This window comes from Aulostomus chinensis, chromosome 9 (genome assembly GCF_037954235.1).
Source record: "Aulostomus chinensis isolate RoL2024-O1b breed Wild chromosome 9, RoL_Achi_v1.0, whole genome shotgun sequence".
Classification (NCBI taxonomy): domain Eukaryota; kingdom Metazoa; phylum Chordata; class Actinopteri; order Syngnathiformes; family Aulostomidae; genus Aulostomus; species Aulostomus chinensis.
This window is the reverse complement of record NC_141328.1, coordinates 9171468-9195144: the sequence shown is the minus strand read 5'-3', so window position 1 is coordinate 9195144 and position 23677 is coordinate 9171468. Positions and strand designations below refer to the sequence as shown.

At 41.0% G+C, this 23677-nt stretch overlaps 2 protein-coding genes, 1 long non-coding RNA gene and 1 pseudogene across 6 annotated transcripts in view; 3 read left to right on the top strand and 1 right to left on the bottom strand.

Moving 5' to 3' along the window:
• Positions 1 to 3876, top strand: part of LOC147255709 (uncharacterized) — a 9534-nt pseudogene extending 5658 nt beyond the window's left edge.
• Positions 1 to 8731, top strand: part of LOC147255708 (zinc finger BED domain-containing protein 4-like) — an 11421-nt gene extending 2690 nt beyond the window's left edge. The window contains exon 2 of the mRNA XM_086213589.1: positions 6699 to 8731. Within this exon, the coding sequence (XP_086069715.1) occupies positions 6909 to 7667 (759 nt within the window). The 5' untranslated portion in view covers positions 6699 to 6908 and the 3' untranslated portion in view covers positions 7668 to 8731. The remainder of the gene's footprint in view (positions 1 to 6698) is intronic.
• LOC147255706 (uncharacterized) lies at positions 4817 to 23677 on the bottom strand. Its single transcript, XR_015117866.1, has 3 exons — positions 23493 to 23677; positions 10599 to 10790; positions 4817 to 5045 (listed from the first exon to the last, which is right to left on the bottom strand). It is a non-coding gene; the product is annotated as an uncharacterized LOC147255706 (long non-coding RNA).
• Positions 13458 to 17282, top strand: LOC147255707 (uncharacterized). 4 transcript variants are annotated; one of them, XM_086212618.1, is made up of 9 exons: positions 13458 to 13544; positions 13619 to 13736; positions 13878 to 13997; positions 14224 to 14355; positions 14524 to 14610; positions 14727 to 14846; positions 15105 to 15558; positions 15902 to 15996; positions 16650 to 17282. In XM_086212618.1, exons 2-5 carry the CDS (start codon positions 13692 to 13694, stop codon positions 14566 to 14568), a joined length of 342 nt encoding a protein of 113 aa, XP_086068744.1. In that variant the 5' UTR covers positions 13458 to 13544; positions 13619 to 13691; the 3' UTR covers positions 14569 to 14610; positions 14727 to 14846; positions 15105 to 15558; positions 15902 to 15996; positions 16650 to 17282. The 4 variants fall into 4 exon arrangements, with proteins under 4 accessions (XP_086068744.1, XP_086068746.1, XP_086068743.1 ...); XM_086212620.1 differs by having other exon boundaries at positions 13878 to 13991; positions 14727 to 15558; XM_086212617.1 differs by having other exon boundaries at positions 14727 to 15558.

Genomic DNA, 23677 nt, shown 5'->3' with positions numbered 1-23677 from the left:
CTAACAGAACAAGGCTGAGGAAAAGTTTGAATAAAAAGTGCAAGAAGAAGAATGTTCTTACAAGTCCAAGAACCTATACTTTTCCTACATGCCTGCAGCTCTTTTCATGTTGTGGTTTATTATTTGCTCCAGATTATGGAGAGTAGTTGTAATAAGAGTATCAATATTTATCATAGTTTCTCCATCCCTAGCCATGATGTACATTTTATTTCTACATCAAGAGGATATTCATTTTTTATTGTAAAAGTCTTTAAAAACATGATATTTTATTTTTTAAGTGTGAAGCAACCCTGCTGAAATGTTCAGTGACACATCTGGTGGCATCACATATGAGCTCTCTTCTCCTTTTTGGTACCTGTAACAAACTGGGCCAATACAAGGTAGTAGGTACAGTAGTACTCTCGTGACTCACACAAATTTGTTTGCATCAGGATCTTTAGCTGTCATAAGTTGAGATAATGTCTAGCAGCAACATTCTCAAACACTTGAACTTGTTTGTTAAGCATGTCAAAGACTGGAGGCTGATTGACATCTTCCAAAGTCACTGTCACTTCCTTACTTGGCTCCATTGATCCAGTAGGAGATGATAACTTCCAAAAATCAGTGGTGCTGCGACTCACCACTTTACATGAAGAATAAGGGATCTCATTCTCTACACTGATTGTCATGGTTTTTAGAGGACCGTCTTCTTCAGAATTCAGCAGAAGGAAAGTTTGTTTTTTTGGGGGGGTTGTCTGCAAACCAATTCAGGGGTGATATTGTTGAGATACAATACATCACATAATTAGCACAGTACTTTTTGAAAACTTTTACTAAAATGACGATTATGACTGTCCAACAACTACAATGACTGTGACTGGGGAACTATCGCCTGGCATGGCGAACCCAGCCATGAAGAGAATCAGCTGTCATATCTCCACATGCATCTTCCATAGCTTGGAGAAGGGGTATATGTGTTTGTGGTTGCTGGTCATACACCTTCCATCTCCAGGCAGAAAAAAATTCCTCAATCGGATTGAGGAATGGAGAATATGGAGGTAGATAAACAACTAAAACACGTGGGTGGGCAGTGACCCAGTTATGAACCAGAGAAGCCAAAAATGTTGTTTCATTTTTCATTTTATTATTTTATATGTAATTTTACAGCTGCTGTGGTTTAAAACCAGATAAAAATATTTTAATATGCAGGTTGAATAAATTAATTTCCGTGCGTATGCTGTTAGAAAATGTTGGATGAAAACATAGCTTCTTAATGCAATCAGTTTTCCATTTTATGGCATCAAGCCTGCACTGTTAAAAGTCTTTTTAATCCTCTCCAGAAAGACCGACTGTATAAACAGATCTTACCAGGAACATGACAAGACTGATGTGTGAATTGGTTCCATGATTGATGCAGATGGGGTTATTGGAGGATACACAGATCACAGATAGTAGGCCATTAATTGTAGAAGCGGTTGGAGTTTGTATCTTTATGCCTTGCGGGTTTTGGCTGCTGTAGACGTGAGGATATGAGGGCGTGTGTCGAATGAATCATGATGCGTGACTCTTGTAGATTGAACCTGAAAGCCTGCAAAGTAGTAAGACATGCAGATTTTTTTCTAAATAAAACCTGTCCTAACCAAATAATTTTTTTCATCCCTCAATCAGTTTTGCTGGCATAGAAGTACTAAATATATTTAATGAATACATTGAGATACAACCATGTTTCATTATCACCATCTTGATAATATATACATCAGTTTTAAAGTGAGAATTATAAAATTGTATTTTATCAAAATAACATTAAGAGGTTAATGCATGTCATATCCATTTAATGCAACCTGGTTTCTCTGCAAAACAAACAAAGAAAGCAGAGCCATTTATGTGACTGATGAAGAGAGAGATGATCAAAACCGTAATGAACTGCTCTAAACTCTGTTAAAAAAAAACAAATTGAAATGACACTCATGATAATGATGCACCATCATGGGTGCGAACCGCCGGGGTTGGATACACTGCCAAAATAGTGACGGTGACGGTTTTTAAGGACAGGACCTTGGCTGCAGAAGCTGGCTCAGGGAACATGGAATGTCATCCTGCTGCTGTCAGTTGAGGCGGAGTGCAACCTGTTAGATCCAGTGGGGCTTACCCTCACACATAGCCTCAGCTCTGGAAATTCCTGGTTTGGGGTTGGACTCTAAATGTGTGAAATGCTAGATGGGTGTGGGGGTTATTCACAAGTCTTTTGTCTGTGTGCATGCACCAGACAGCAGCTCGGACTATGTGGCCTTCCTGGAGTCCCTGAATGGACTCCTGCATGCAGCTCCAATTGGGATCTCCATTGTAATGTTTGGACATACAATGTGCATGTGGAAAATGGTGGGGACACTTTATCAGCGTGATTGGGTGGAACAGCCTTCATGATATAAACCCAATTGGGGTTTGTTATCGAACTTCTGTGCAAGTCATGGATTGTCCACGATGAATTCCATATTATGAGCAGAAGGGTGCTTATAAATGTACTACCAGAGAACCCCAAGACAAAGGCAGAAGATGGATTTCATCACGCTATCATCAGACCTGAGGCCGTATGTCTTGGACACTTGGTAAAGAGAAGGTCTGATCTTTCAACTGATCACCATCTGGTGGTGAGTTGTGTCAAATATTGTGGGAGGCCTTTGAAGAGACCTGGCAAGCCCAAACAGTGCAGGTGAACTGGGAACATCTGGCAGAGGTCCCTTTTTTCAGATGGCCTTCAACTCAACTCTGGCAGAGTTTTTTCTGGGATCACGCTGTTTGATGTTCAGTGCTTCTGTTGCTGAAGCTCCAGCTCAAAGCAGTAGCCTCAAGGTCCTGGGGGCCTCAAGGGGCTGTAATCCTTTTACATGCTGGACTTGATTACTTATCCTCACTGACTGGAAAACTATCTCAGTAAACTCAAATTGAATTTTAAGAACTGAAATTGAGAATGTTTAAGTATATGTAGAACTGAATGTTCACGCAGGATAAAATTACAGATAGAGCCGCCCAGAAGTTCTCCTGACATCCAGAGGCCATCCGGCTGCCAGTCGGTCTCCAGCCAGTTTCCAGCCACTGGGAGTCCCCCCCCCTCCTCTTGGGGGTGTGCCCAGAATCCACTATGATCACGCCCATTTCTTCAATTGCAGGGTGTCACCAGAAGATGGCAGAAGATTTTTACTCTACTGCATTCATCTTCTGCTTTAGTTTTGCTTTAACACATATTTTCGATTTGCAAATAGATAATACCTGATTTTTTCTCTTACAATATACTGTATGCGTACATACATGTATACCAGTCCCTCCAGGATTTCAGAGATTTTTTGTGATTATGCGATCAAAAAAGCTTGATTTTGCAGCGGCTTCTCCCAAAAATTGCGCTATAATTTGTGAGGCTTTACTGTATGTGAGTTTTTGCAGTAAAATTGTGTTAACTGGCAAAAATTGCAATTCAATAAGAAATGCAATTTTAAGAGAACAAACTACTGTAAAAAAAAAAAAGTCGTATATAATCACTTTCTTTATGATAATAAGCATACCTCAAACTACAGAAACAGTCAAAAATATTTAGTTCTTATCTTTTTATAAGTTTGTTTACATGAAGTTTGCTTTTCAATTATCAACAAAAATGATGATGTAATTTGACTTAACATGCGCCGAAACAGAGACGGAGCTGCAGCAGAGATGCTGGAGAACGCCTGTCCCTCTCATATTGTGTATTTTCTGATCAGTGGCACATATGCAGATACAGACATTGATGCTGGTTTGACTGCCCATTTCCTGTCTCATGCTCATGCCAGCATGAGCAGTGGGAGAGTTGCGCCGGTTCTGCGTGTCTGCTGCAGCGCGTCATCCGGAGATTCCAAGCCTTGCCAGTGATTTACACAACAGGCGCGCGGCTCTCTGCAAAAGTGCATGATGAGACGGCCAGTAGACAGTAATATTAGTATTGGTTCTCTGTATTGGCCTCTTTCAGTGACAATGTGGGGGCTGGGAACCTGTTTGAACACACTCTGATGCTAATGAACATCAATGTGAGTATGACTCCAGGTTCACTCAGCTCTGAAATGTGCCAGGAGTTCATCTGTACACTGGAACAATGTGGGGGCTGGGAACCTGTTTGGCTGGCCACCACCTATTGAGCTAGAACAAAAGGATGCACAGTGATGCTAATGATGACCTTTCAGCCCATCCTGAAGGAGTGAACATCAACATGAGCATGACTCCAGATTCTCTCAGCTCTGAAATGTGCCGGGAGTTCATCATTTCAAATGCACAAATGCAGTGAGGTTCACAAACCACTAGCAGTTTGTTAGTTTCTATAGAATAGACCTGCTGTCAAGCAGCTTTCTAATAATTAAAATAGATGTCACACTGTGTGGAAGAGCGCGGAGCTTCAAGATCTCTGGATTTATACTTTATCCAAAACCTGTTGAGCGAAGTCTTTGTCGTATCCTGCAACACAATGTTAATATCTGTGGCACAGATTGGTTTTTAATTACTGGAGGTAAGCGATTCCTTCACCCCTCCACCTCCATTACTGGTCACCCAATGGCAACCACCCATTGAGCTAGAACAAAAGGATACACACCGATGCCAATGATGCACTTTCAGCCTTTAAGCTGTTTTAATAAAAAGAAAAACACACGCAGAACATTCTTTTGTGAATTATGTGTTTATTTGTGTAAAATACAGGGACTGCAACATTACATTTATCCAATTTTTGATTGAACATAATTTTTTTTTTACAAATAAAAGAAACATTTTTAGTTGAAACTCTAAATATGTCTTTCAATCAATATAGAATACATACATACTGCAACATTACATTGATCCTATTTTTGTAATTGACCATATCTTTTTTCAACAACAAAAGACATAAACAAAGCCATGGCCTAATCGACTGTAGTGATTCCTCAGAGACGGCATGAAAAGATCTTTCTCACAAACTCATACTCGTTCACTGTAGTGTGAGTGATGTTTTCCTGTTCACGGCAGAGGATCCCCACTGACACGTCATTGTACGAACCTCCCTCATCATCAACGTCCTGAAAGAAGGAACAGGGCATGATCACGTTACCATGACAACATAGTGCTACAAACAGCCTCAACAAGTACAAACACAGCCCACATGTCCACCCTGTTCAGTGTCCACCCACTGCCCAGTGCAGAAACCACTACACTCAGGACAGGTGGAAGGAGTTTGCCTCCTCCAGTAAAGTTTTTAGACTTCCAGCTGAGTGTACGCGGAGTCCGGTCATAAAACTTGTGCTTTGAGCAGTGGATGTCCGCTTCGAGTCCGCCCGGTGTTTTGTTCGTTTTTTTTCAAACAAAAGCGGACGGTCGCCGGAATGACTGGGCAGACACCACGTACTCACACTGTGCCCCACAATGTAGACTCCCTTAGCAATTCAGCTGCGCCAACTTACAGGGACGTCTGCTGGTCCGTGGTCTGTGGCAGAGCTAACTAGTTCTGGTGTCTGGCTCAGCTCAGCTTGCATTAGCTGTCTGGGAGCAACATACAAGTTACCTGGTTAGCTACCTTGCAAATAGCAAACTAAGCTAACGCTAGCAGTCGGGACTGCAACGGCATGCAACCAGTAATGTTCCCAGGTTCAAACTTACTGTTTCGTGGCTGAACTCAGGTCTTTCACTGGTGGCTTCCAACGTGGGTCCAACAACCTGCGTTCTAGAACCTCAGCTACCACAGCTGAATTCCGTGTCTTTGTTCTGTCCCGTGTCTTCTCTGATTCAAAAAGTTCAGAGCTCGCAAATGCCACCACTCTGTCCAAACTGGTATAAACTAGATTTTTGGCAAAATTTGAGGATACTGAGTTGTCTGAGCTCAATCACATGAGTAAAAGTACAGTTTACTCAGACTTCATAATTAATGTAAAGAAAAGACACATGTTTAAGTAATACAAATGCAGTTTCTTTGAGTAGAAACTATTGATAGGACTTAAAAATACATAAAGAGATTAATGTATACATTAAATGCTGGAGGCATATGACAGTAGAGCCGCTGTCTTCAGACACGGTAACCACTTATAATGACTACTCCTCCTGGTGGACTGATAAAGCAATGCAGGTAATTTCCACAAACGGCGCTTAGGGGCGTTACGAGTCGGCCCCGCGCCAATGATGTCATCGCGGGGGATCTCATTACAGTCACGGACCTGCCTACTGCTGAGCAGGGACCGTTACGGACCGGTCAGGGCCCCAGCGCGAGATTGCGCGAAATTCTAGGTGGCCAGATCTGTAGGGGTGCAACGCTTCAGTTAGCCCATGGTTCGGTTTGTATCTGTCTTGGGATCACGGTTTTGGTTTGTGTTTTGCATAAAAAACAAGAAGTTTGACTTTCCAAAAGACTCTCTTTATTTTTCTTTTAAGAAAATAACTTCTGACAATCATTAGCCTCAACTATTATTTAGCTTATACAAAGTAGTAGAGAGCGATACCTCTGGGTTATGACACCTGAGATGCTGACTCATGTTGGAAGTGTTCCCATTAGCGTAGAGGACTAGCGCTGAGCATAGTTTGATTTTTGTCCACTGTTTTCTCTTCTTCTTTGTTAAAATTTTACAGGGAACCGAAATGTCCCCACACCGCGGATTTGAACGAAGCTGGTGCTTCTTCACACTCCGGTCTCTTCCTTCCTCCACTTGCTATAATTTTTCTGTTGTTCTCTTTCTTCGTCTCAGTGTGCGTGAGCTGGGAGCTGCGCTGAGCTTATAAGTGAGATAAGCCACTGCTGTGCCATGCGCTCGGCTCATATTACACGGTAGGTGCTTGACGATACACGCTGGGTACACGCTGAGAGGAAATCATCAGTGGCAAATGAAGCACTGATCAAAAAGTGTGGCAAAACTCTAGTCCGAGATTGTAGCACACGCTGGAACAGCACTTTTGATATGCTGAGAAGGCTGCTGGAGATCAGAACTGAACTTAACCAAGTACTTGAGGAGCTTGGCATGGACATACTTCTCACAAGTGATTGGGCTAAGGTGGAGAACCTGGTCAAGCTGCTTGAGCCCTTTGCCATTCACACAGACCAGCTTCAGAGTGACAGCCAGTCACTCTCACAAGTAGTGCCATGCCTGCTCAACCTTGAGGCACACCTGCTGATGACTACTGCTGCTGGGAAACAGCTAGCTCAAGTGCTGCTGAAATCCTTGCAAGACCGTTTTGCTGTCATTCTGAGCCCTGATTCCCCACAGTTTGATGCTACACCAGCAGCAGCCTGCCTACTGGATCCAAGCGTTTCATTGATTCTTCAAACACCAGACATGGTGCCACTAAGGAGGGCAGCACAGTCTTTGGTGCAGAACCTGGCAGCTCAGTATAATCCAACAACTCCTTCTCAGGATAATGTCATTGCAACTCAAACTGCAGAACACTCCCCTCATACTGCCCTTCAGAAGTACCACTTCCTTGTCTCGCGCATTGAGGTAAATGTGTCGACGACAAATGAGCCTGATGGAGCTGACAGTCTGTTGACCGAAATGAAGAAGTATATTGACGATGTGAAACATGGTGTGTTTAATGAAACACCATTGCAGTTCTGGAGATCAAGAGAGGCTCTCTATCCAAAACTTTCCCCCGTGGCACTAGATCTTGTTAGTGCCCCTGCCTCACAAGCCTTTGTGGAGCGCATTTTCTCAGTATGGTGACTGTTGTCATCTGGCCTGAGGAACAGAACAACCACATCTCTGGAGCAGCGTGTTTTCCTCAAGATCAACAAGAAATTGTTGCTAGACTGAAATACACTCATCTTTCTCACACTCACACACACACGCGCTGCTGAAATGGTAAAACTTTGTTGCCACGATGTTAGTGTAAAAAAGTTTTTTGTTTTTTTTTGGAAAAGTTGAGAGTTGTACTAAAATGTTAACTGAACATGTGAAATACAGGTTTCCTTGTTTGTTGTGTTTGAACATCTGGATTTCTACTAGTGCCCCATACTGAACCTGTTCTTTTGCTGCCAAAGAACAAATGTTGGACAGAAAGCATTGTAAGGTTAATATAGAAAAGCTAAGAAGATTATTAATATAAAAATGTGACACAAATGTGTTTATATTATTTTGTTCATATGTGTTTGGTGGTACCAGGGAGGCACACTAGCTGTATTTAACCCCTGAAGCAGTGTTACACACATTTTGCACTCCAGGCTGCTATCCTGAGGACTGTTATAGTTGTTGTGAACGGCTGTTTGTTCAACAGTAACTGAATACATTCTTTAAAATGGTATCTTTTGTTGGGTTTTATTGCACAATACTTAGTCTGATCTTTTTTAATCCTGCACCTGACAAATAACCCAAAGTATGAAAAAACTAAAACTACTACTAAAACTAATAAAAACTAAACTAAAACTAACCATTTAGAAAAAAACGAAAACTAACAAAAACTAACAAACTCGCTCTATTAACTAATTAAAACTAACTAAATTAGAGAAAAAAAATTAAAAACTAAATAAAACTAAACTATAATGAAAAATTATATAACCTATGATAACCTTGGTGTGATGTTAAAATGATACATTTGCAGAAGTTTCAATTTGATTCTGGTTTGCAAATGTGTTAAAAAAGAGTCAGATTATTACCATCTCATACATTACATACATTCATCAAAAAAGAAAAACCAAATTACCCCACTTCTGTTGTAAGACCTTTCAGTACCAGTTTACACAAGGATTAGACAGCCAAAATAGGACATATATTTCAAATAATCTTACACACCCTTGGCACACAGCAAGAAATGGTATGACATTGACATGGTCTGAAAACAGTTCTCAGAAATGGGTACAAGTGCACTACACATTAGTAAAGGGATTTATTCAGGGTGAGAAAGTAGTTGTCTCAACTGACCTCTTTATATTCAAGTTCCACCCTTCCCCACCAGCAATTCAAGCCATAACCTTGCATGCAAGTCTTGAATGTGTTTTGGCGTTAGATTATAATCTTTCCTCATTCAAAGATCCCTTTTAGAAATCATGGAATGAGCTATGTATTTTTTGGAACCTGGGACAGCCCCACATCACTTTGTCACGAGGCCATTAACAGCCAGTGATGCTTTGGTTGCATTACAGAGTACATCCTCATCCCTGCTACTTTGAAAAAAGATATGCTGACGATAAAGAAAAAAGATACACATGAATAACTTTCAAGTAGGGGTGTGCCATATGACGATATTAGATCGTGAAGGATTAGAACATGTAGACAATCTGCCAAAGTGAGGAGATCGTATGGATCGTTCGCGCGCTCCGCAGCTCTGCAGTTTGAGCGGGGTGTCGAAACAGGATCCACCATTGTTGTTGTTTTTTTCTTTTAGGACTGTTTTGCCTACAGAAATGGTTTGGTTGCACTGACCAGAAACTTGCAAATTAGTCTCAAAAATTAATGTAAAAAGAATCAGATAAAATCGAGATTGTGATTTTTTTTTTTTATTGAAAAATCGTGATATGATATCTTTGCCATATCGCTCACCCCTACTTTCAAATAATTGTTTTAAAAATCCAAATAATACTTCCTTGACAAGATCTCCAGAATTAGAAATGATGGAAGAAAATACTCAAAGTGAAACCAAGTAAACAAACCCAGTCACTGTTAGAACATTAGAACACCAGAGCATCACAGTTTGTGTGGTGCAATAATCAGAGCAAGTTTTGTTTTTGTGGATTAAAGAAACTGTACAAGAGAGACAATCATTTTATCTTTTCAGCAAAGAGACGGTGAGATCAGTCCACACAGAAACTGAAGTCACAACCTTGGAATGATTCGTTACTTGATTGGTTAAAAAAAAAGAATAAATTAATAAAATAATAATAGTTTTTCAAATATCTCAAAAACAATCATTATAATTCCTCTCCTCTTTCCCAGAAGTGGTTACGACTCTAGGGGCAAATAAACATGCATGATCCTGTGGCCAAGCTTGCTTAAGTAAAGCGAGTAAACGCTCTGCTTTTTTTCATGGTATGAAACATTATTAGACATTTGCTTGGAGTTTTTTTTTATAATTAGCATGTAAATTATTGAATGCGGTGAAAACATTACTTTTACGATAACCTTGACCACCAAAATCTAAAGAGTTCTGTCTTGTAGTCCTAATGAGCATTGGTACCAAATTAGGAGAAATTTTCTGTAATCATTATTCTGTTGTCACAATCAATAAAAATTACAATGAGCAGATGGACAGACGATCCCATGAATTACTAAGATTTCGTAATTTAATTTAACCCAGTTCACTGCAGGATGGCCTCTCGACCACTCAAATATTCCAAGGTAACTTAAAATATTCAAAGTCCTAAAGTCTCAGTTTTAGGTTTTAAAATGTCTATGATAATATGAAACACTGTCTTGACAATGATGCGTCATGGAAGAAAACACTGCAAAAGTAGTGAAGTTATTCCAAGTTAACACATTTAGCTCCTGTCAAAGCACAAGAGTTTGTGTAGTGCAATAATCCAAGCAAGCACCATCACATCATGTTTAAGGCCAAACAGATTTAGTACTCTCTTTCCCAAAGGTGAGGTTAGTCCGTATTGATACTGAAATCACAAACCTGCACTAAAGTTACTGGATTGTTAAAGGAAAACCATTGATCACCTTTAAGTTTGTTGTTTTTCATGAATCGTCTGATGACAGATGGTTCCCAAGGACTTGAATCTTGGCTCCAAATCATTCAGAAACTGAAAGTCTTCCAAGCTGTTGAAAGACAGCTCATCCAGTGACTGGGATTTGCTCCCCTGTCCCTCATAGGTATACGTGTACGTGGGTTCCCTTAATCATGTGCAGTCTCTGGAAGTTAATAGTTTAAAAAAAAAGGATTAATGTGCCATTCTGCTAAAAACAGGACATAACAAAATAAGGTACATTTCATGTCATGTCAACTTCAAGGTCTACGGTATTTCATTTATATTGCAATGGAGCTAGAATGACATTGTTCTCCCCTGCCAAAATGTCCACTTGCTGTTTAGTAGATAATGCAGATTTAAAGTTTTACAATGACTTAGATGGTCATGAATATTGACCATAAATGGGAAATTTGGATTTTAAATGTCATTTTTAAAGTGTACTTTGTGTTGGATGTGAACAAATCATTAGACATTTTGTGAACTGTTGCATGTGAATGATTTACAGTAGTTATGGCAGAAACATCAGGTCACTGTGACTTTGACCTCCCTTCAAGTCCTTTAAGGCATTACTGACTTTGTGAGGTCATGGAGACTTTGACCTTCAAACACAAAACAATCTTTAATATCTGTAATCTAATCTGTATGAATCAGTGTAATGTCATTCTCTTACCTCCTTCTTGGTCTTAACACATTTGCGTATGTTTCCTTATTGCATGCATACTGTAAATGATCCAGTTGTAGAGAAATGAAGTGCAAACTCTGTGCCATTTGTTTGGTTTCACGAACTGCAAATCTAATTTATTCCCACAGACGATTACTGTTGTTCATAGGGGGGCTCATTAGGGAAGACCAAGAGGTTTTATCAGTCACTTAAAACCTTAGCCCTCCAGAGAGCCCCCCAATCAGTCGCCAATGTATGTTTGATAACCCACTTTTGATATTCAGTTTTTTTGTGAAGGCTCCTTCTCTGCATTTGGGAAAACAAAAATAGGCAGAAAAAAGAAAATAGATGATGCCTGACGATGTTCCTTGCTGAAGCACAAACTAAGGTTCTAAACTGCATTCTAAGTGAAAAGGGTGCTGTTCAATGCAACTAAAATCTTCAGTGTGAAATACATCTCGTGATGGAAATGAAATGTAGTATTTGGAGGGTTTTTTTTCAGTTACAATGTAGTTTAGAAATCATACCTCTTGGGCTCACATTTGCTGATGAGACTGAGGTCTTTTTAAATGTAGCAGGCACTCCTGAAAACCTTCAGTTACCACTTTTATACAGTTATTCTGCAATATTGCAGTAAAACTACCCACTCTGTTGTAACACATTGCTTCTTTATGCAGAGCCAGACAACACTGTTTCAATTTCCCCCCAGGATTTTTTCAGCGCTCCAGAATTCTTTCACAGAGCAGATATGTAGACTCAACAGCTTGCTATTTTAAGTGGGCTTTTTTGCTTTATCCAAACCGTGGTGGGAAGTTCGGCTCTTTTCAGAGAGCTGGCTCTTTTGGCTCAGCTCCCAAAGAAGAGCCGTCTCTTCCGACGGCTTTTAATTTAGGCTCTTTTGTTGCCCGACATAAAAAATATTTTGCATTCAGTGCTTTTAAGAGGTCTTATAATTGCCTAATTTTGCGCATTTAATCTGTTACAAAACCATTCTTACTTTTGTTTAATATTTTGATCAAGCTTTTCAATTGCACCAATAAACAAAAAACTGCAAACATATCCACAGAACAGGACCAGAACCAAACTCAAGCAAACAGTAGCATTTTGCTGCTGCTGCACTAATTCTCTGAAGCTTAGTGCTATTGAAACAAATTGGGACGAAATATTTGCAAGTGACAAGCCATGAGGGGTGCAACAGTTTACGGCTTGAAACTGAACAAACAACCCCTCCTCCCCCTGCTGCACAGCTTGGACAAAACCCCGCCTGCAAGTAAATATCCAATCCCTTTCAAGCACATAAAGTTATAGCGAGCGAAGGAAGGAGAGACCGGAGTGTTAAGAAGTACCGGCTTCATTCAAATCTATGGTGTGGGGACATTTTGGTTTCCCTGTAAATTTTAACAAAGAGGGAGAGAAAATAGTTGACAAAAATCAAACTATACAAGCATTATTCAGCGCTAGTCCTCGACACTGAACACTTCCAACATGAGTCAGCACCTCAGCCATTATAACCCAGAGGTATTGCTCTCTACTACTTTATATAAGCTAAATCATAGTTGTGGCTAATTATTGTCATAAGTTATTTTCTTAAAAGAAAAATAAAGAGAGTCTTTTGGAAAGTCAAACTTCTTGTTCCGAAACCGTGATCCCAAAACCGAGGTACGAACCGAACCGTGGGCTAACTGAAGCGTTGCACCCATAATTTTATCCTACGTGAACATTCAGTTCTACGTATACTTAAACATTCTCAATTTCAGTTCTTAAAATTCAATTTGAGTTTACTGAGATAGTTTTCCAGTCAGTGAGGATAAGTAATCAAGTCCAGCATGTAAAAGGATTACAGCCCCTTGAGGCCCCCAGGACCTTGAGGCTTCTGTTTTGAGCTGGAGCTTCAGCAACAGAAGCACTGAACATCAAACAGCGCGATCCCAGAAAAAACTGCCAGAGTTGAGTTGAAGGCCATCCAAAATACTGCCCATCATCTTTGTGTTATAAATCTCAACTACTGACGGACATGTTCCAGGCACTATTTCACACATACAAGCCTTTTTAAGTGAGACTCCAGTTTCCTGTTGTATTGTCAAATGTCAAACCAGGCTGCATCATCAGGATAACACCATTTACTGTGTGCGTGTTTGTGTGTGTGTGTGTGTGTGTTGGTCAGATTATGACTCATGCACAGCTGGTGGTGGCCAAGCTAAGCATAGAGAAGGAGGTGGAGGAAACGGCCAAGATCAAGCAAACAAACTTCAAGAGGTTGGAATACAACATGTTCATCTTCCTCTTCCTCCTCCTCCTACCTCTAGTTTGTGTGAACTTCTTCTTTGTAGGCCATGATGAAGCACAAGGCAGAATTCTTCCAACTGCAGCAGGAATGCAAAAACCGCAAGAATAAGTTTGACCATGAGATTAAAGTTATGGATGGCCAAGCGATTTTATGAGCAGAAGGTGAGAACATGTGTGCCTGAATGAACTGAAACATAGAATCAAGTTTCAGGGTTGACTTGAAAAAGAGTGTGACATCCGGTCATTACCACCTGTAGACATAAAAAAGGGTGATTTGACATCTTTCATCCTCCTTGTTGTCAGATCTACCTCATGAAGAAGGAGAAGGAGCACATGGTCAACCATTTTGAGAGGTTGAACCCAGTGTGTGGAAGAGCCTGTGTGGAGAATTGGCATCGGGAGGGAGACCTGCTCCAGGTACAGGTGAAGGTTGTGAAAGATGAGATCCAGGCAGCAAGGGCCGAGAGCCAAGCCTCAATCCACAGGGGAGAGCAGCGTGTGAAACAGCTCATTGAGTCTCACTCCGTCGTGGGCTCACTGAAGATGAGACACCCATGACCCCTAACCTTATTGCAAGTTGATGCTGCTGACCGAAGGCTAAGTGTTAATGAGGGTATTTTTGTTCTTGTTGTTGCTGTTGGCTCGTCAGGAGGAGCTTCAGTCTGTGATTCTCCAGTTGGTGGTGAGTCAGAAAGAAGTCTGTATCAACTGTGATCAGATTGGCCAGCTCAGCAGAGAGCTGCACGCTGCTCAGGAAGCATCAGCGTCCCTGCGCTCCCAGGTACTGTACACTGCTCTCAGACAGCCTTCCTCCATTAACCAGAGGCTCTGAATGTGTACAAGGCCTACCAAACACACACACAAACACATACTTGCAGCTCATATCTTGCACTGGCTGAACTGGTCATTAATGCAGTGTCTTGCTCTTCTTCCTCTTGTGGCTGTCCAGATTGAAAGGATGAAGATTTCCCATGAGGAGGAGAAGAGGGAATGAGTACCATTCATTGAGCGAAGCCAACTACCTCCTAAGAGATGGGTCTGTGTCCTTTAGTCTGGCTCTGGGAAGGACAGACATTAATTAACAGACCTCCCCTAAATGTGGGTGTTTTCCTTTTAAAGGTGTGAAAATTTGAATGCCCTGTTTTCTGTTAGGTGATGGAAGAGCTGATGGCGCAGCAGGAGGAGGCCCACCATGACAGTCGGGTACAATTGGAGGAGCTTCTTCCAGCCACCCAACTGGAGCTGCAGGTCGTAAGGGTGGTTGTGTTACAGGTTAACGTTACAGCAGCTTAGCATTTTAGCTAAACCTTTAATAATAAATATAGGTGTACTTTTTATTTGCTGAAACAAATGGAGCATCTTAGTTCCGCCCCACTCCCAAACAAACACTTAACTGATCAGCTCCCCAAAGTTGTCGCCGGTTTGCTGACAGCCACAGACAGGCAGCTAATACACCTGAGCTCCTTAGTGGAGGTAAAAGTTATTCTTGGAGGTCAGATCTCATCAGTGGAACTGTTTCATGTATCTCAGAAAAAAAAACAGAGCAGCACACATTACTGCTGGAGAGGTAACGGACGCAGAGGACAGAAGTGTCACACTCAGAAGAGGATTTGCTGTCCAGCATAAGCAGTGTGAGAAAAGTGATGGAGAGGAAGCAGGAGGAGCTGGTGACAGCCCAAGCTGAAAGGAAGAAGTTCCAACAGGAGGCAGAGAGGTAGTGGTCACCTCAACTCAGGTTCCTCAGTTAACTGTTAACATTGCCTGAACAACACATTCATCTGATGTCTGTGTAGGTTCTCATTCATCCAGGTCATCGTAGATCGAAGCGAAGTGAAATCTGGTCAACTGGACGTAAGTTTATCCTGAACACATTCATCTCTTTCTCCCTCTCTTCTCCAGGCCACAGGCAAAAAATGACATTTGGCAGCAGAAATATTCCAAGCTTAAAGACAAACTGGTGAAGTCAGCTGAGGTCCAAACAAAGGTACATCAGTATGAACAACGTGGAAATGAAAGACAACATTCACTATTAGTTTAGGACAAAATTCACCAGTAGCACATGAATTGAACTCATCATTTCTTCTATAAGTGATACTTCATCCAAGTAAGTTTGTCAGTCTCCATGAGCTTCATGCTAAATATACATGCTTGGTTCTTTCTGCACTCTGGAGTGTCAAAGAAGTAATGCAGGAGGGAAAGAATTTGTCTGTGAATTCAAGACTCCTATTAGTGAGTATATGAAAGGGAAAAATACACTTTTTGGGTGAAGTATCAGTTAAATTGGAAAGATCTTTAAAGAAGCTGATCACAATTTGTGTGTTGTGTAGAGGAAAGCTCGGACAGAAGAAAAAGAGAAGCTGCGGCAGGAAATCCTGTCACTGCAGGACACTGTAGAGAAGCTGGAGGGCCACAATACCAGTTGGTAAGATGTCTTACTTACTGATGAAATAGAGCAGCACAGGAATGAATCTTGAAACTCAGAACAAAGTTCTCCTAGTGGAATGTCTGGTTTCCTGGTCTCCCTCCAGGAGGGATCTGAAATCAGGTGTGTGGTGTCCAGCAGCTGGAGAGATTAGAAGGTTCAGTTCTTGTATCAGATCCACCAGTAAATACCAGACTGATGGAAGTTGGAGTGATGGAGAGTCTTAAAAATGCGGGTTGCTAACAAGAGTCTGAAGGAGCCTACAGAGGTTGTGGAGGTCATTAACAGTCATCAGGGGGAAACACGAGAAGCCTTGAAGCTTAGTGGTGACCTTGAACTCGTGACCGTGGTGTAGTTCCTTCATGGGCTAACATTAGCTTAGCACTGGTAACCATTGCATTCAGGTCTCCAGCATCATCAAACTGGTTCATTAGTGAAGATGATCTAGATGAGGTGGGCTGTTGTCATTCCTGACATGATCACTTTCTGTTGGACTACAAAAAAACCTCATCCCAGTGAGACTCTGTGACCTCCTCCAGTTAGATACTTTATGACATTCTTAACATCTGTATAAGCAAACCAGGGACATCTGAATCACGCATGAAAGCTTTCTGTCAAGCAAACTGAAAACCTCCATTTTTTCTTCCGTCCAGACTCTACTCAGTTCATCAGGACCAAATAATCGGCGAGCTGTTCCAGAAATATGATGAGACAAAGATCCAGTGCAGGCAGTTGCGCTCCCAGTACGATGAGTTAGAGCGGCAGCACAAGGAGTTGAAGGAGCAACACAGCAACATGCAGGACCAAGTCAAGAAGTTTAGGATCCTACTGCAGGGGCATGAAACCCCCCCCCCCCCCCCCCCCCCATATCCTAGACATTGACCCCACTGGACCTCCTTCATCTAACTAAGAGTCATTAGCAGGAAAAGGGTGGGCTGCCCACTCCAGGTCTTTCTCAGCCCTGCAAGGCAAAATTCTGGATCGTACCATCGACACAACCTTGGTCATGGAATTGGAAGGAACAACTTTCATGCCTGGAAAATTACTTGAAAGATAAATAAAGAATATTTGCTGCTAAAAACCTTTAAGTTCATCTGATTTAGACACAATCGACTAAGAAATTTGTACTTTCTGATTTGATAAATATTTATGTATTAAAGCTAAGCATTCATTTCAGTTACATGTGCGCTGGTAACATTTAAATCAGTATATTTTCTTATTTTAAAAATGTCATTATACAACCATGCTGACGTCTTGATGAACATTATTGCACCTCCAGCTCTGCATGTGGGACAGTAAATAATATACAGAGATTTACAATTTAATCATTTCAAACATGTTGTAGCAGTTGTGTGGTCACATGATAACTGTCACTGTCCCCCCAGAGGTGGTTGAAGCTAATAAATGACACTTACAAAGACATGAAAATGGAACTTCGATTCAGATTTTTTATTTTTTTTTTGTGGTTGTTCTGAGTTCTGGAAACCCTCTTGTGACCTCTCAGGAGGGAGGTTGATGTTTCAAAATCAGGTGCTGGGTTGTGCTGGGGACCTGTATGGTAGAAGTTCTGCAACAGCTGGTGTTGCTGACATGTGCGTTAGTGACACGTTTCTGCATAGGTGTTCCGATGAGTGTGTTGTGCCCTGTCCGTTACTTGCATCTCGAGGTCAGCTTTGGATTTGTCATACTTGTCAAAGAAAGATTTGTAAAGGTCAGATATCAGCTGAGTGTTGGGTTAATAACCTGATCAATCCCATTCCACCTGAACTGGGATGTTTGAATAACTGAGAGCAGAAGGAGAAGAAAGAAGAAGTGGTCACGAACACACATTTAGACAGGTTTGTGAACATTTGACAGAAATGTACCTTTTGTCTGTATGAAAAATGTTTGAGATCTCTGACTTCAGCTCATGAAAAACAGGAGCAAAAACAAGTGCAGCATTTTTATTTTTGTTCAGTGGATGTTGTGTTTCAGGAAAAAATTAACTTGTATTGTTTATGTTGTGTAGGCTGCCTGGCATTATGGTTGTCTTTTTTTAGTCTAGAGTCTGTCCCACTCCACTTGGTCTATTCTGTCTTTCCATTTGTTTCTGTAGCATTGTGGAAATATTAGCCATTACTGCTTAGTTATTGTGTGCATGACTTAACGTGCACATTTTAGATTTATTAACTTATTTCACTATCACGCACTGTAGTTACTGCAGTTTGCCACAGTGGTTTGTTGGTTTGCTTGCTGTCGTCTGCGTTGTTAATGAATTATGTTCTCAAGTTGCACTTGTGCTGGGTGACGTAATCATGTGCCACAGCACTTTGTTATTGTTGTTCGTCTCCCTCTGTCACCTTATAGCTGTTGGTCTCTTCTAAGTGTACATGTATGTTTTTGCTGGTTTGTCTCTCCTCTCAACCCCTCCCTCTATGTCTCTGTCTCTGTCTGCCCTCCCCCAGTCTCTCTCTCCTCTTGATGAGAATATTCAACAAGGTCACTCAGAGTATGATGGACAGGTGGGTCAATGCGCAGCTGTTGTATCAAACCAAGGCTTCTAACTTTCCAACTACAAGTCTGAACACTTTCCTACCTGTATCACTGGATTTCTGACTACTGCTTTTTCTTACAGTACTTTCTGAATTCATATTCATTCAAATATAACAATTGTCCAAAGTCTTTTCATTTAAGATTTGTCCTCTATACAATCCTCTTCTCCACCTGACCAGGGGAGACAGAGTAGGGTGGAAGACTCGTGTGTGTGTGTGTGTGTGTTGAATGGAGGTCATTTTGGAAGTGAACAGCACAAAGCATGAACTTCATTAAATAGCAAATTTGGCCGCTGTGCTGGACCACTGCACCCCAGTGGGCGTGAGGAGGCAAAGGCCCGTAACAACGCTGCTTGCTTTAATTTTTCCGAAGCTCTATTCTAGGTTTCTCTCTCCTGAAAGAAATATCTGGCTAAATGTTAGTGTCCACCAGCTACCAACTGTGTGTTTGTACTCACAGTGCGTATTTTATTTTTGTATTAAAAATGATTTCATATAATTCTAAATGCTCTGGTGGGCATGTCTATCGTGAGATTTACTTTTAAGTTTAGTTGAAAAGCACCTGTGATACAAGTTAAATGTCACATAAGTACATGCAAAGTTGCATTAAAAACAGCTGTTTAATAGAAGAAATACATACTGATTGATCTTGTCATTTTTTTTAATAAACATTGTTGTGTTTTTTTTCCATGTGAGACTCAGAAAACCAAGCCAAAATGGAGTCACATTCTTATTTGGCCTTGAAATGAACAAACTTGAATATCAACCAAGCCTCATAATATAGAGGTTGTGTAGTTGTAGGATAACAAATGGACACAAATAATAGTAGGAAGAGAAATGCCTAACTTTACGTGTTTATTTTTCCCAGTTGTCAACTGACTGAGCAAACAGAGTACAACGATAGCATTTACAATGCTCTTCATCCCACAGTGAACGCTTATATTGAGGAAACTCTGTACAGAGAGTAAAGTACTGCAATCTCTTGTACTACTATCATTACAACTGAATATATCATAGGGTTAGGTTTGAAGACATACTGACACATGGCATTTTGAAGTTCATTTATTTTTACCGTGTTTCAAAAGTTGTAGTAATGAATTGGAAGTAATAGAAATTTTCAAACCGTGGAAGGTAACCTACCCTGAGAGCTGTCAAGATTATAACAACTGTGATTTTCATTATTAACTACTAACTATCTGCTCCTGAATAACCTGACTGGGCTGGGAAGCAGTAAATATTATGTCCATCGAGAAAACAGTGTAATTGATCGTGAAATTCTGTACTAAGCACTTATTAAGGTAATGAGGGAAATTAAATTCATCCTACTCAGAACTTTCTTTTCATAAATGTACTAAAATTGTGAGATATCTATCACATTTCTACTTTCTTTTATTCTGTAGAGGCTGCAGGCTGTGCAGCCACCAGGGGAGGAGCTGGGAGATTATTTCCCACCACACGTGTATGCTGATGGAGACTCAGATGACAAGAAGAAGAAGTTAAAGGGCAATTCTTTGGAATAGAAACAGTAAGACTTAATTTCATCATGTCCGCAAATAAGGTGTGATTCTACAGTACTTTTGAGCAAATAGCCAGTCCTACATTATAGATGTTATCAGGATATGGTATACAGCGCTGTCTCGTCACTCAAAGTTTGGAGATTATGTTATCATGTTAAACACACTCTTGGCTCTACTTTGCGGTAGAAATCTAAAGAAGGCAGCTATTACATTTTGAGACTTTCCAGTTTTGCATTCACTTTGTTTGTATATCTCTAACACAACCAGGAGGACAAACCTGTTTTTAATGTTTGTAAAACATGTAGCTCTCTCTCTCTGTGAGCAGTGTTCAAGGGATAAGTAAAAATAACTAGAGAAGAATAACAAACACCAAAAAAAAAAGAAGGACCAGAACTCAGCAAACAGCTCAGTAGGACTGCGACTGAAAGCTTTGTCAGTAACTAAAATGTTTTAACTCCTGCATGGGCATATGCCCACAAATACCTCTATGGTTTTCAAGTGAAGTAGGCTGACAGAAACTTCTACTGGATTTGAGCAGTGCAGAACAAGCAACAGCAACAGCTGATCCAAACATTCCTGAGGAAAAGCCACTGTGAGGGCTGGAGGGGTTGGGTTTTGGTTTGTTTTTTTACATAAGAGCAAATAAATCTTTTGAGTGTCACAATTCCTTGACCAGACACATTCAGGTAATAAAACCTAGGCGCTGACTCAGGTTATGGTTATGGAGCCAGGTGTGTATGAGTCAGTGGTATGGTATGTGGATCTTCCATCATCCATTGTCTTCCGCTTATTCCTGTTAAGGCTGGAGCCTATCCCAGCGGCTACGGGCAAGAGGCGGGGTTCACCCTGGACAGGTCACCAGTCACAAGCCCAACACATAGAGACAAACAACCATTCACACCTACGGTCAATTTAGAGTATCAATCAGCCTAGTCTCCATTTGCATGTCTTTGGACGGTGAGAAGAGGCCGGAGTACCTGGAGAGACCCCACGCAGGCACGGGGAGAACTCCACACAGAAAGATCAAGTGCCCAAGCCAGGACTCGAACCCGGAACCTTCTTGCTGTGAGGCTACCGTGCTAACCACTGCACCACTGTGCAGCCGATATGTGATATGTATCTTGTAAAAGAACATGTTTTTTCACCTCAGGTTATCTAGAATAACATGATAACTATCAACCATATGTAGGAGAAATAGGTTCTCCACTTCTTGGTATTTTAAGAATTCCTTTCAAGTTTATCTGGATCTGAAATGGACTGCGTTGCAGCACACTCCCAAGGAAGCAACAATCATGAAGACAACAACAACAACATTAACCCTTGGGGACCCATTCACACCATGCGTGACTTGCGAAACACATTCTTTGCATTCAGATGTCTCTGGAATGGTTCGTTGCAGCTCGATCACAGGCATCACTTGAAACTGCACAGCTCCACCTTTACAGTGGTATCTATCGCTTGTTATTGCATTCCAGGATTTGTTAGAAAATAGTTTTTGAATTTAATCATACATATGTTTAGCAAAAATCTGTGCGTTGATCAGACAGATATGGCACGGAAGTCACACAAAAGGGCAGAGATTTAGCTTTAAGATGATTTAAGACACATGCATATGCATCAAATGTATCTTTTTACAACAAGACTGATAAAAGACCTAAAAAATGATAAGTTTACTCCAGTATTTCACTCATACTCAATCACATTATAGAGAAGAACAACATAGCTTACCGGCTCCTGGGTTATCATGTTTTTCTTCTGTGACAAACTACATCCACAGGGTGTCCAGTATAAGCATGACACTGTGTCCTTTTCTGAATGATTGGAAGGTTTTGTTTCTCCAAACCTTCTCCAAGTAAACAAAAGAGCACAGGTGCACGCATTCTGTGGATGGAGGCTACTGTAAATATGCATGTGCAGATCGGTTCAGGTCAGGTCACTACAGGTCGGTGCTGCACACTGAAAAGACGCTTGGTAGAGCAGTGTACAAAGTCAGGAAAAAAAATACCACCAAAGAAATGAACTGCAGCTGAAGTGGCATTACTCATCTATGAAGATGCCACTGCAGACTTTGCAAACCTTCAATGATGAGAAACATGTAGGAAATCAACAAAAATGTAATTTTTTAAAAAAAGATTTTATAAAATATATGTATGTCGTACCAAGTGAACTGATGGCATATCTGGATAGCACAGACTGTCCTGAAAAACAACAACAAAACAAGATATAGCATGTAGACATGGACCTAATAATGACTAAGACAGTAGCTCAAAAGCAAAGGATGGCAAATTACCCCAAAATCAGCTTGGGGCTCTAAGGGTTCAGAGCCTGGCCTGCAAGGTTTTTGGTTTTTGAGTAGACAGCCATTAAAAACAGGGATGTGGTTCTGTTTAATGGGTATCTGTGAGTTTGGTCTTGGAACTCAGTTGAGTGCTGCTTCAGGCCCCATCTCACCAGTTTTGAGATGAACCATTGCAATATAAACAGAAGGTGTTGCATAATTGAAGCTGCACACCTACGCAGAGCAGTCTGTCCCAACATGGGCTGTCATGGTTAAAAAAATATAGATAGACAATACAATTCAGTAACCCATGAAGACCAAGACATTGGAGATTACAGCAACTAAAGCCAATTCAAAAACAACATAAATTCAACTCATGCTTCACATGCAGGAAACACAACACTTCTCCACTCATATATGCAAACCCTTGTGAGGCAAAGGCAGCCAAGCATTTGACTGAGCTCATACTGTATGTGGTTATAACTGATATGGATCAGACAGCAAGGTGGGAGAGAGAGAAGGCTGGACAGATGAGGATTTTTTGGTTTTGTTTTTTGAGATTGTTCTCAACAGTTCAAAATATGGTCCACAAAAGTCAGTGTAATCCTTCCTGTCTCTGTGTGGGTACTAGGGGTGCAACGGTTCAGTTAGCCCACAGTTTGGTTCGTACCTCGGTTTGGGGATCACGGTTTCAGTTTGTGTTTCGCATAAAAAACAAGAAGTTTGACTCTCCAAAAGACTCCCCTTATTTTGCTTTTCAGAAAACTAAATTATGAAAATAATTAGCTTTAACTATTATTTAGCTTATATAAAGTAGTACAGAGAGATACCTCTGGGTGATGACGGCTGAGGTGCTGACTCATTTTGGAAGTGTTCCTATTAGTATAGGGGACTAGTGCTGAGCAATGCTTTTTTAATGCTTTTTTCAGTTTTATTCTCGTCCACTATTTTCTCTCCTTCATCGTTAAAATTTACAGGGAATTTTTTTTTCTTCTTCACACTCCGGTCTCTCAATTCCTCCGCTCGCCATAACTTTTTTTGTTCTCTTTCTTCGTCTCAGTGTGCGTGAGCCAGGGGCTGCGCTGAGCTCGTAAGTGAGACAATCCGCTGCTCTGCCACGTACTGGGCTCATATTACACGGTAGGTGCTTGACAGCAATTGGATATTTACCTGCGGAGCGGGGTTTTGTCCAAGCTGTGCGAAGAGGGGGAGGAGGGGTTGTCTGCAGAGCCGGAGAGCTGGAGCTGGCCATGCAAATGCGTCCCACAGCTATTAGAAATGAATTAATTGCAAGTCCGAAAAACTGCATATTGAGCCATGCATGGCATACCCGTACGGTAAACTGTTGCAATTTA